General features: G+C 36.5%; 2 protein-coding genes, 1 non-coding gene and 2 pseudogenes across 3 annotated transcripts; 3 read left to right on the top strand and 2 right to left on the bottom strand.

Annotated features, from left to right (window-relative positions):
• Nucleotides 1–397: 397 nt before the first annotated feature.
• Nucleotides 398–3,221, bottom strand: LOC103330568 (PKS-NRPS hybrid synthetase cheA-like; annotated as a pseudogene).
• Nucleotides 3,222–8,133: 4,912 nt separating this feature from the next.
• LOC103326516 (fatty acid desaturase 4, chloroplastic) lies at nucleotides 8,134–9,393 on the top strand. The gene has a single exon (XM_089048339.1). The coding sequence runs from the start codon at nucleotides 8,199–8,201 to the stop codon at nucleotides 9,123–9,125; it is 927 nt and encodes a 308-aa protein (XP_088904465.1). The 5' UTR covers nucleotides 8,134–8,198; the 3' UTR covers nucleotides 9,126–9,393.
• A 139-nt stretch (nucleotides 9,394–9,532) lies between these two features.
• On the top strand, nucleotides 9,533–10,551 carry LOC103326517 (fatty acid desaturase 4, chloroplastic pseudogene; annotated as a pseudogene).
• On the bottom strand, nucleotides 10,462–12,815 carry VPS22 (EAP30/Vps36 family protein). Its single transcript, XM_008228712.3, has 7 exons — nucleotides 12,657–12,815; nucleotides 12,465–12,575; nucleotides 12,236–12,371; nucleotides 11,773–11,927; nucleotides 11,149–11,256; nucleotides 10,937–11,026; nucleotides 10,462–10,823 (listed from the first exon to the last, which is right to left on the bottom strand). Exons 1-7 carry the CDS (start codon nucleotides 12,705–12,707, stop codon nucleotides 10,722–10,724), a joined length of 753 nt encoding a protein of 250 aa, XP_008226934.1. The 5' UTR covers nucleotides 12,708–12,815; the 3' UTR covers nucleotides 10,462–10,721.
• A 20-nt stretch (nucleotides 12,816–12,835) lies between these two features.
• Nucleotides 12,836–12,907, top strand: TRNAM-CAU (transfer RNA methionine (anticodon CAU)). The gene has a single exon. It is a non-coding gene; the product is annotated as a tRNA-Met (tRNA).
• Nucleotides 12,908–13,223: the final 316 nt, after the last annotated feature.

Raw genomic sequence — 13,223 nt, 5'->3', positions numbered from 1 at the left:
GTACAGACAAAACCATCGTGGTTGCCAAAAAATTTAGCTCCATTAACCAAACTATATCATTCCAGACAAGAGCAGAGAAAAGCTATAACCACCAAAAAGATAATTTAGCTCCATTAACCAATTTGTATCATTCCATACAACACTTCTTCCTTGTGTTAAAAAAAGACATGTGAAATAAGGATGAATCCATCCAACCACTTCAAAATACCTACAAGAAAGAAGACTAATTAATTAACAAACTAATTGAATCTCTCATAATACTATTTACTACTGTAAAATTTGATGAGATACAATTCCCTTTAATAAGATGACATGTACAATTACTTTGAAAATTATGAAAGAATAAAAATATGAGACTATTATGCATAAGAAGTACCTTGCTCTCTACATATCTAAGCTCCTAATGACAGTTTGGTTAGTAACATTCTTTGGTTCTTCTACCTGTAAACATGTTAGTCGAAAAAATTTATTATCTATTAACTACAACAAAGATAAATAGTACTCACATACTTGGTATAAAAATAAATTAAAGAATTTGGCATACAAATACTTACATTTCTATCCATTTCCAAAAGGTAGAATTAAGAGGCAACTTGAAATGGACAAGTACTTTTATTGTGGCCAACACCTTTGCAAACACTACATTTACGAGACTTTTCAACTATCTCAAATTTTGAAGGTTCACGCCTTGTGGAGCTAGATTCATTTCTCTTCTTTGACCCTAGTGGCCGTCCTTTATGAGGTTGAATCTTAGGCTCCAGAATTAAGGGAAAAGAAGTACCAACAAATCGAGATAGTTGTCTCTTTGTATCATCTTTTTGAAGAATAGGCAGTTTTTCATACTTTTCTTTGAAGTCCAATAGAAGACTATTTATTTGATCATTTTCATCATCCGAACTTGCATGTTGCTCATTGTTAAACAATCGTGCATCGATCCTCCACTGATTATGTATGGCATTTAAAGGCAATACTTGAATTTTCATATCCTTAATCATGTGTCCACAAGGAATACCCATCGTTTTGAAAAAATGGCCTGTGCATTGAGATGAAAGATTACCATATTTTGCAGCTTCATGTTGCTTGTATAACTCATCTAAAGCAAACATAGATACATGAGTAACAACTTCTTTAAAGAATGGAATCCGAAGTCTATGTGGAACACGAACCTTTTCACTTGAGAGTTGAGTTTTGATTTCTTGAAATTGATGTTCAATAGCAAGACATTTTTTTTTTTTACCTCACGAAGACCTCCGGTTGAAACTTGAAGATACTTCTTTAGTGTTGCATGTGCACCTTCAGCTTTTGAAGTAGCCCGATTACCTAAGTGTGCAACCTCATCTGTCCATGCACTTACAAATTTTTCTTTCAATAGCAGCCAAGTACCTCTAATATAGTTCAAAATAGCTGCATTCTCCTTGTACTCATTTTCAAAACGATCCCAAGCTTTATTGAATGATGATTCATTTGGAGATTTGGTTAAATCAGTCCAAGTAGATAGGAAAGCAACCCAATCAACTTCTTCTCTAAAATGAAGTTTACAATTTGCAAGAATGTTTTTCTCAATATGCCACACGCATAACAAATTACAAGCACTTAGGAATACAATGCGTATAGCATTCATTAAGGCCAATTCTCTATCTGATATGATCACCAATGGTTGATTATGAACTCCCAAAATTTTATTGAACATTTCTAGAGCCCACACATAATCCTTCTCTTCTTTTTTTTTGCATGAAGACAAAACAAGAGTAGAATGAAGTGTTGAAACTTGAAACTCCTATTATATCCAATAATGGCATCTTATACTTAATAGTTTTATAAGTGCAATCCATCAAAAAGACATGTGGGTAACTCTTACTCAATTCAGTTGATATAGGATGAGCAAAAAACAAATGAGTCACATGCCCTTCTGGGTCATACTCAATGTTATAAGAGAAACCACCTTCACCAAGTTCATCCACTAATGCTTGAATAACCGTACGTCCTGCTAGGCTCTCTTCCAAAATTTTAGCCTTCTTATTGTAAATGTTCCGGGAAATTGCTCGAAGATGAGGATTGCTTTGTCGAAGTGAAGAGAGAATTTGGTGCGGTGGTATACCAGCCATACACATTTCTTTAATCCACATAATTTCCTCATTTGAAAATCGACGACAATAGGGATGTCCAAACATGTCCGTTGAAGGTTCATGATTATGCAACAAACTTTTAATCTCCAACTTCCAAAATCCTTGAAGTTTCCTTTTCTTTTTGCCCCAAATTTCAAATGGACAGTTTATGAGGCGAGATGCTGATTTCTTTTTTCTTTCCTCTAGTGGAACTTTTCTGCTTTTATAATTACCGCCTCTATCACAACCAAGGACAACATATATCTCATATTTAGATCTTCTAATAACTAGTGCATACCCTTGCACAAAGGCAATCTTACGAGCAGCTTCAATGAGGTCTTCCTGACTTTGAAAATTTTTGTTTGTCAAAGAGAGCATTTTGTCACTTTTATCAATCGATGCTTCACTACCTATATCACAAACCATCCAATTTATATGAAACATAAACTACACATTGGCTACAACTATGAAGAATGTTTATGCTTCAATACCTATCACATATTAGTTAGGAATGAATATATACAACATAATAGGTACTGCTATGAGACATTTCATTGAGCAGTTGGTTGGCGCCTCCAATGGGTCGCACCAGCAGGGCAAAAATAAAGAGATAGCAGTGGCACTAATTTAAACTTGTCTTTGTGTGCACATGAGAAGATAAGAGGGCAAAAGAAAGACAGAGCATACAAAAAACAAACTCAAAATTGAATTGCAATTCATCAGACCACCAAGTATTTCGTAAAACTAAACCTATGAATAAGATAATAGGTAATGCAGCAAAGTGAATTTCTTTTTAATACAGAAACATCTTCTAGAGTTCAAAAAGCTTCCTTTTGGACACAGAGATGTAAACCATCAATGCCATCTCCCCACAAGGTTAACAAATCCCTTATGAAAAGGTTAAATGTAAAGATACACACACATATATAAAACCGATATGCTTAATTCACTGCTAATAATCGATAAAATTAGATTAAGTAAGAAATAAAACGTACCCTGCATAATATCTTGAGAATTTGAAGGATTACTAAATTCTGTCATTCCACTCAAATTATTGTTGCCCACCATGTCTAAAATCCTCTGCAACTCAGACTCTAATTTTTGTTTTTCATCCATAGCTAACTTTTCACCAATCATTAAGAGTATTTGCTTTGGGTAGGAGAAGGATTGAGTAGCTCTGGGTATGAGAAGTGGGAAAGACACAATGAAGGAGAAGAAGAGGGTTTAGGTATGAAAATAGAAGAATACGCTCTGAAGAAGATGCTCTGACTTCTTTTTTATTTTATGTTAACTTTTCTTAATTTTAATTATCAAAACATTAATTTAGGATAAGGGTAGAAGAGGAAAGAGAAAGAACAAAAAAGAAAAAAATTGATTAAAAATTATTATAAAGCAAAAGGGAGTGTAAGTAGAGAAAAAGGGAGTGGGGAAATCAGCTTCCCTTCATTTTTACTAATTGCATACGGCTTATATATATAGAATATATACATATAGTTATTCTCTCATCCAGATGTCCGTACGTGCCATTGCAAACAAGGAGGAAAACAGGGAGGAACAGTAGAAAATACATAGTGTTCGTAAGGTAATAACATACGGACATCCGCATAAGAGAATATATATATATCTCTCTCTCTCAATTCCTAGTGAGGAAAGTAGCCATTACCAAAAGAAAATTGCAGAAGTTTATTTTTGGTTTTTGTAGTCAATTTTATCACTTTGATCCCCGTAGTTTCAATTTCGTCAATTTTATTCTTGTAGTTTTAGTTTGAAGAATTCAATGACACATTTCAATTTCTATCAAATCCTTTCAAATTCAAATTTTGACCACGTGCCCTTCACGTGGAGAGGAACTTCAGTTCACTCAAGCCATTTTGGTGGCCTAGCCATAATTTTGCATCGTTTTTTGTTTTTTTAAAAACATTCCATGATGCCACAACCCAATCACCTCCATCTCCACCCGCTACTCAATCACCTCCACCCTCTGGCCCGAATGAACTTACAAAACGATGAACTTGGGTTATGGGTAAGAAACTTTTTTGTATTTACTTATATGAGTTTTTTAAATTTCTAAAAAAATTAAGTTTTGTTTTAAGGGGCAAAGTTTGGGTTATTGAAGCCTTCAAGCATAATTTGCTCATAAAAGATTGGAAGTTGGAACACTATGTGTTGGATTGAGCATTGAAAGCCGAAGAATGTCTAAAATGTGAAGGGAAGAGAGAGAGAGAGAGAGAGAGAGAGAGGCAAAGAGTGGGTCGAGGTAGGGGGTGGGATGGGTTGTGGGTTGCTGCTGGGGGAGACGGAAAGGGAAGGGAGGGGAACGAAGGAGAAGATGAGGGATGGCTATAGGTTTTATTTATTTATTTATTTTATATTTATAAATTTAAAATTTGATGTTTTAATCTTAATTCTTTAAATGGATTTTTTGTAAATTCTATATGAACCCTATTAATTGCTCTTTACACCCCATAATTTTTTACACTCCACTAAATTTTAATAAAATTTCAAATTACTCATTATACCCTTTTTTTTCCACTGAAACGCAGGTAAATGTTCAGTAGTGAACCACTGAACTACGTTCCATGTTACGGTAGATCTCCACCGAATATTAAGTTCATGACCGGTCAAACCCAACCGCAAAATGTGCAACGCTTTCGGTGGCATCCCACCGAATTTACTGTCGATTCGATCGATGTCTTGAACGCAACCAACGACCATTATGAAATACTAAACTTGCAAAACACCAAAAGATAAACTCGTACATCATTCGAAACCTCTCTAACTTCAATCTCACCCTTCATGAATAAATACAATATATTTTTTCACCAATATAGACTTATAAATCTAGGGTTTAGGGTTTAGGGACATGAAAGTTTGAGAAAAAAGTCAAACTAGAGTTGCAGGAACATATGTGGGGTGTAGTGAGCAATTTAATTTTTAATTTTTAATTTTTTTTGTCCTTAACAGTAATTGTGTACAAGGGTAAAATAGGTTATTCATGTTTAAAATTAGTATGGGGTGTAAAGAGCAAATAATGAGGTCCCAATAAAATCTCCCTTTAAATTATTATCTTTTATTTAAAGAAATGTGGCTATATATTATTGAATGTGTGGACTCCACATATATGTCATATCAGCAACTTAACATAAAATTTGACTGAACCTAATAGCAAGGACCAAACTTAACATAAATGATCAATAATGTCACCAAAAAAATAATGGACCAAAGCTAATAATTTCTTAAACCTCATGGATCATTTCTGATAATAAAAAAAAAAAAACCCCAAAATTAAAATATTGCAATAAATTAATTTTTTGAAACTTCTGGTTCAAATGAAAAATGAATCAAAAAGTTTCAAGTCTTTATTTGACTTTTAAGAATTGGGGAACTTCAAGTCCACAAATATGGATATTATAAGGATTGAAATCTAAGGATCTTCTGGCCCTTACATGATTGAATAAGAACTGAGGAACTTCAGTCTTCCATTAGTTGTATAAGTATAAAGATTCTTGAGTCTCTCACTTTGCTCCTTAATGAAAATATTGGATTTCTGACAAATAACAAAATACAGTTGAAATCTTGTAAGGAGATAGACAAGATAGATATCTATAATAAAAATGCAAATTTGTCAGAACTCATGCACTACATTTGTAAATGAGAAATATAATAAAACAATTCTTATCTGTTTAGAATATTGTCATTCAACTTCTTTTTGTTGATGCACTTCTTTCCATTTGATAAGCCTATGTAACAAGAGCTTTCATACTTGAGATGAAACTGTGCTATCTCAATTGGTTAGAGACTCGTACTGATAACATGTTATATAACTAAGGGAATTTGTAAAGAGAAATAAGGAGTAGAGGAAGACAATATAAATTAGTCACTAAACTTCTACCATTCATCCATGATAAGCACCTATTTATAAGCTTACAACTATAAGTATTTAACCCACAAATTATAGCTACTAATCACAATAATAAGAGTATAAATTATGAACATGAAAAAGTGGAGATAATAGGTGTTATGGTGGTCATCCACATTCACCTATATTTATAACAATTAGAAGCCCTTAGTTTTTAATATGTAAATTCCTATCTTAATATTTGCATTATGTATAATTATAACATGCTAGAAATATATTAAGGCATATTTTGGCCAATCTCTAGAAAGGGTCATGTTTTCTATATAGATATGTATATAAGAAATTAAGTATAAAGTTGACTTCATCTCTTTATTTTACAAGCAACAACGGTAATTTCTTTAAACTTGGTGTGTAATTCATGGGGTAATGCATTCCTTTCTACCTTTAAAAAAGGTATTTAGCTTTGTGGATAGTTGGATGAGTAATAATTAAAATGATTGTATATGTCTTCTAATATATGGACAAGTCATAAAGCCCAAGAACCAAATGTCCCAACATAATGAAAAACAATTTCTTGCCGTCCATATTTTCGGTGCCACTTAAATGCTAAAATGTGACCTTTGGAATGGGTTGCAACACAATTACGCTTCACATTCACAATCACTACAAAATATTTTTGTATCCGTACATATAAAGTAGAATTCTCAAAAACCCAAAAATACTTATTGTCAAGAAAATATTTTGTATGCGCCTAGACTTATAAAGCATGAGAAATCAAATAATTTGTCATTCTTGACTACAAAAACAAAAACGAAAAAACGAATCCCCATTCCCAAATTATTTTTATCATAAATCAAACGCACCCCATAGATAAAAATTAATACTAAGCGTTACCCCCAGGGCTTATAACTCCAGTGGTTAAAAATATTTACCCTTACATTCAAGGCCCTATGTTCAATTCACTCCTCCCTCGATATCTCTTATTTGTACATGAGTATGCTATTCTACTGTCCATGCTTAGGGCATCTCCAATAACAGTTTCCTAGATTTCAAGGAAAAAATTTAGATGTCCCTCTTGAACTATTTCTTGTGTTTCATATTAATTTTAATTTAGCTTTGAGTCTTTTAAACTTTCAAAATGTTCTAATGTTACCTTACAATAATGTGACAAAATTGACCAATTTCATTAAAGCGTACAATACAATAATTAAGTTAGCTAAATTGAAAATATAAAGATGAAATTAGTAGATAAAATACATAAACCATTTTGGTAGTTCATCCTTCCTAATTTAGCATCTCAATGCAACTGGTCGCTTCCACGTCATATATTTTAGAAAATGAAATTCAACCACAACCACCACCAGCAAGTTGAGCACACTATTGACAAGGATCTCATTTGAATATTATTCCGTATATGCTTAAGGACTTGAATATTCCTCAACTTCCAATTATTTTATCGTCGCGTTCACTCCTATAATTTACAACAACAAAAATTCAAAGAAAGAAATTTGATTATTCCCCAAAACAAAAACAAAAAAAACACTTCCATCACTCTCTCAAATCTAGTGCCACCACACAATAAATTAAAGACCGTCTTTTTTGTTTGCACTCATCTTTTCGATCAAACCGCATCCACGGCTCAAATGATTCCACGTATGTAATCTGCCCCACATGTTAGGGCAATTTGACTACGCAAGTGAGAATCGGTTGTGAGCTCAAGTTGTGAGAGGGATAGGGAAAAGGGCAGGATTACAGTAAGTTATGAAATTGATCTCCATCTTAGTGTTGAAAATGAAAATTCAACTCGTTTGTGTTGTTGAATTAAGAGACTTAGCAAACTGCTTACTTCACGTAAAATCTTTAATTCTAAATACGAGATTTATTCATTCAAAACAATAATAATCTAATAACATAACATGTCAAACCGTTTATATTACTGACAAAAACTCATTAATCATATTTGAGCTCTTTATGTGAGAGGGGGTGACCTTTTAAAGTCCAAACCAAACCAAAAGAACATCATACGTGACGAAGTCACAATAACGCATTTGAGGATTTCAGAAACCCCACGCATCCCTTATGCCTACCACATCATTTCCTCTCTCTCTCTCTCTCTCTCTCTCTCTCTCTCACCACAAAACCACCTCCACAGCTCCAAATTCCACTCTCTCTCTCTCTATATATATATTGCCTCCAGTTAGCCTCTTACATTGGTTTCTCTTTAGCACCCTCCAATGTCTATCTTAACTCAAGCCAAGTTCCACCCAAGTCTCCAACACCAACTCCACACAAGCCACTCTCCAATCCTCCGCACAGCTGTGCATTGCTCTACCACCACCACCACCAAGCCCAAGCCCAACCCCGAAAAGCTAGTCCTCGAACCACAGATACGGCGGCTCGAACCCCCACCGCCCCTCCTCCCGAACCCCACCCGCCCCCAGCTCAACGACCCAAGTTTGCTCTCAACATGGTCTCACCGTGCATGGGTGGCAAGTGGGTGCACAACAGTTCTAGTTTCCTTGGCCAAGTCCATAACTTGTGCAGCCAATTCACACATGTGGGCTGAGCCCATTTTAGCTGGCTTGGTTGGATATGTGCTGGCTGATCTTGGCTCCGGAGTCTACCATTGGGGCATAGACAATTACGGTGGAGCCTCAACTCCAATTTTTGGTGCCCAAATTGAGGCATTTCAAGGGCACCACAAGTGGCCTTGGACAATCACCAGGCGAGAATTTGCCAACAATCTGCATGCCCTTGCTCGTGTTGTGACTTTCATAGTGCTCCCCATAGACCTTGTTTGTAATGATCCAATTGTTAATGGGTTTGTTGCAGTGTGCTCAGGCTCCATTATGTTTAGCCAACAGTTTCATGCTTGGGCGCATGGCACAAAGAGCAGGCTGCCTCCGTTGGTGGTGGCATTGCAGGATTTCGGCGTCTTGGTGTCCAGGTCGCAGCATTCAGCGCATCACCGGGAGCCTTACAACAACAATTACTGCATTGTGAGTGGAGTTTGGAATGAGTTCTTGGATAAGCACAAGGTTTTTGAGGCATTGGAGATGATCTTGTTTTTTAAGCAAGGGGTGAGGCCTAGGTCTTGGAGTGAGCCTAGCTCTGAATGGATTGAAGAGACTGAGACCACTTCTCAACTTACAGCCCAATGAACATTCTTTTTTTACTTTTTACTTTTTTACTTTTGGAGCTTTCGATTACCATTTTTTTTTACTTCCTAGATTTATTTACTCTTGCATAATGTATATTGTAAGATTTATTTCAAGAGATTAGGTGATATCAGTCTATGTATATGTTCATCACCAGCTCTTGAATCAGGTGCTTGAACTCAATATTTCTTTCGAACTATGTAGTTCAATATCATGTACTTAAAACAGATACAACTTCTGTGTTCCATTTGATTGCAGATTATCATGTTCTTCTCATATGTTCTTCTATCGTCAACATAATTAACTGAACCAAACCGTAATAATTTAATTTCGGCAGATGTTTTGAACTTCTGTAAACTGAGGTAATTAAATCGAATTGGACAGGACACTTTGTTAGCTTGACGACGGACATGGGTAAAACAACCTCTAGTGACCTGAGACAACACACTCTTTTGAGGATCTCTATCTCAACTGAAACCAAGTTCCGCCAAAATCCCCAGCACCAAACTCCCACCCTCAGCACAAGTATGATTTGCTCTTTCACAACCAATATCAAGCCCAGCGCCGACAACCTAGTAATCAGAGGCGCCATCCGTCCCCAGCTCAATGACCCAAGTTTGCTATCAACATGGTCTCATCGTGCGTGGGTTGCATGTGGCTTCACCACGGTGCTAGTTTCTCTAGCCAAGTCCATAATTGGTGTAGCCAATTCACACATATGGCTCGAGCCCATTTTAGCAGGCTTGATGGGCTATGTGTTGGCTCACCTTGGCTCCGGAATTTACGACTGGGGTATTGACAATTACGGTAGTGCCTTAACCCCAATTGTTGGCACCCAAATGGAGGCATTTCAAGGTCGCCACAAGTGGCCACGGACAATAACCAGGCGTCAATTTGCTAACAATTTACATGTTGTGGCTCGTGTTGTGACTTTCATGGTGCTTCCTATAGACGTCGTTTGTGATGATCCAATTGTTCATGGGTTAGTTGCAGTGTGCTCAGGTTGCCAACAATTTCATGCTGGGGCTCCCGGCACGAAGAGCCAGTTGCCGCCAGTCGTGGCACTGCAAGACTTGGGAATCTTGGTATCGCGGTCACAGCATGCGGCGCACCACCGGAAGCCTTACAACAACAATTAATGCATTGTGAGTGGAGTCTGGAATGGGTTTCTGGATAAGCATAAGGTTTTTGAGGCATTGGAGATTATGTTATTTTTGAAGCAATGGGTGCACCCCAGGTCTTGGAGTGAGCCTACCTCTGAATGGACAGAAGAAACTGAGAGTTCTTGAAAGAGATGAGATGATGTCTATATATATATATATATGATCATAGATGCCAATAAAACAAAAAAGTTGTGTTCAGCTTCATTGCAGAGCATCATGTTTTCCTCCAATATACTTCATCAATAAAACTATTTGTTTCACAGAAAGTACCATGAGTTATTCCCTGCAAATGACTCCTTTATAAGATGAAATACATTGTCCATCAGCAGTCTGTTTGACAGAATTACAAAAGGAAATCACCGATAAATCAGCCATCATTCAGTATGCACACAGAACCCTTTTTGAACTCCATTATTATTGAGAAGCCTCATGTTTGTTAGTTGTCAGCTCCTCCTGGAGTCGAGATGGAAGATACACAAGGGAACCAATATCGGCGAATACCATCTTTGTGGCCATCATCAATCATTGCAAGACCCTCCTGAGAAAAGCCAGGGTTTATTGAGCTCCAGCAATCCTAGCATGTATATTTCATAGACTGAAGGGAAAGAGAGGATACTAGTATGAGTAGTTTAGTAAATGTCGTCAACTTACATCTAGTAAAGTGTCGAAGGCATCAATTGCACGACCAGTGGTCCAAGATAGCCGTCTCTCTACCTCATCAACAGTCACAAATCCTTGAGCCTAAGAGAAGAGAACCGGAACATAAGCTTAAGTAACCCATCTAGATCGTAAACATCAAATAAGTTCGCTCAAATTTATACTCCTGCCAAAGTTAGCAGGAAGATAAAACAAAAATTTGCAACCTGGGCTAGCTCTAAAATTTCATTATGGTCTTTGTTCAACTCAGTTGGAACAGAACGAACAAGCTTTCGCTTTCCAACAGAAATCACCTCAAAACCATTGCCCAATACCTGGAATCAGGCAACAGTTGTTAGTATAATGCATCACTTAGTCAACAATCATAATAATGTGATACTAACTATTGCAGAGATATAATATGAACTGCTTAAGACAAAGTTTATGAAATGCTTAAGAGTAGATAAGGTCGTAATAAATCATAAAATATAGGGTGTCAATAACATGAGATCAAAAGGGACTACTACTACAACTACTCATATACAATGATAACAAAACTTAATCAGCCTTCCAGCAATCACCAGGCTAACGGCCTAAAAGCACTAGCCATAGTGTTCTGTCGCGTAGCAAAAATGTGGCATGAATTCAAGCCCTTTAGGCCTAGTAACCCGACATTCAGGAGGTGAACCTCTTCTAGTAAGACCATAGGAGCACAAGATTTATTTTTATTCTTTGGGGGCTTGTGGGGCAATCCCTTATCTAAGGCCTTCCTAATTGAAGTACCTTATACTCACATCAATTTCTGACTGACACTTGTACAAGTAATGGATGGACAGGCTAACCATATTTACCTTCAGTTTACTTATAGCACGCAGGCAATCATCCTCAGACACAGCTTCACGGTCACTCCTTCGCCTCTGACGAAGCAGATTGCAGAGTTCTTGCAGGTTAATCAAACCTCCATTGTGGGGTCTTGTTGCCAAGCAAATGTCAACAATTTGCACCCCTGTCTAACCAATGAGCTCCATTTTAGAATATATATATATATATATACACACACACACTCCCATATAAAATGCAGAGACTTTGCCTGCAACAATATATAGACATGAATATATATATATATATATATATATATATATATATATATATAAAGCCAGATATCCTACAAAATATTGGGCACTGAATTTGCAACTTAACAGAGGCCTGGAATATATATATATATATATATATATCTCTAAATAATCTTAGCAACAACAATAATAACCGCCAATTTTTGCAGATATGCAAAGAGATGAAGAAGAAAGTACCAACCAAGTTCATAATAGAAGTCACCAATCCCCAAGAGCTCTGCCCAGAAACCCTTATTGGAGGCCAAGGGATCTACTCCAACCTTAGTGCACATGTTATGAAATTGTGATCTGAAAGCAGGGTTCTTACGAATATCATTCTGTACAATATACATCTACAGTCAACACAAATTGGTACCAACAAAAAATTCACATAATTTGCTATTTGAATATGATTGAAGACAAAATGAGACCTTGTGTTTTCGAGCGAAATCTTCCAACTGGGTTCGAAAAGTGGTAAGCTGTTCCTTCATGAGATCGGTTCTGATCTTGGCGACATTCTCGCCTAACAACCGATATTGGTCCTGCAAAACCAGCATGGCTTGGTTAATTGAATACCAATAATTTGGGGCAGCAATCAATGAAGGAGAAGAATCATCACAAACCCTAGCAGCAGCGGCTGTCTGCAAGCCGCCAATTCCAGGTCGCCTCCTCATTCTTGTTCTTCTTCTGCGACCCACTTCAATGGACGAGTTGAGGAAAGGGAAAGGACGGAAAGGCAACTAATAAGTTTATCAAACTTCAGTCGCGTTTAAATTGATTTACAGACGGATGATTATCAACAATCAGAGTGGCGCAGCGGAAGCGTGGTGGGCCCATAACCCACAGGTCCCAGGATCGAAACCTGGCTCTGATAGCTGTAGAGTAGCTTCTCCCACTCAATATTTTTTATTGAACAATATTGAATGAAACATGTTCAATAAAACAGTTTGATAATTTTTTCACGTTTCATTATATTATTAATCAAGAGTAACAAAACAGTGTTATTCTCATTTCAAGAAAGTTTTTTTTCCCTCGTTTAAAACCTCCAAAAGATTCCCATGACATTCGCCAGCTGTATTATAGTAGCATGCGAGATACAGACTAATGCAATAATAATAAAAAAATTGCCTTTGACCTCTCCAGAAAGAAGAAAAGAAAAAAAAAACGACGTTAAAATCCTGCACCTTTTT

The sequence above is a fragment of the Prunus mume genome, linkage group LG3 (assembly GCF_029339155.1).
Source record: "Prunus mume cultivar Tortuosa linkage group LG3, ASM2933915v1, whole genome shotgun sequence".
NCBI classification, from domain to species: domain Eukaryota; kingdom Viridiplantae; phylum Streptophyta; class Magnoliopsida; order Rosales; family Rosaceae; genus Prunus; species Prunus mume.
Note: the sequence above shows the minus strand (reverse complement) of the source record. Positions and strands in the feature narration are given on the sequence as shown.

What these genes read in the sequence shown, in the direction of transcription:
- LOC103326516 (XM_089048339.1), top strand. Translation starts at nt 8,199, where the DNA reads ATGTCTATCTTAACTCAAGCCAAGTTCCACCCAAGTCTCCAACACCAA.
- VPS22 (XM_008228712.3), bottom strand. Translation starts at nt 12,707, where the DNA reads ATGAGGAGGCGACCTGGAATTGGCGGCTTGCAGACAGCCGCTGCTGCT. An exon ending in TGACTTCTATTATGAACTTG is followed by an intron (nt 11,928 to 12,235) that starts GTTGGTACTTTC and finishes TTGGTTAGACAG; the next exon opens with GGGTGCAAATTGTTGACATT. An exon ending in AAATTTTAGAGCTAGCCCAG is followed by an intron (nt 11,027 to 11,148) that starts GTTGCAAATTTT and finishes CTCTTCTCTTAG; the next exon opens with GCTCAAGGATTTGTGACTGT.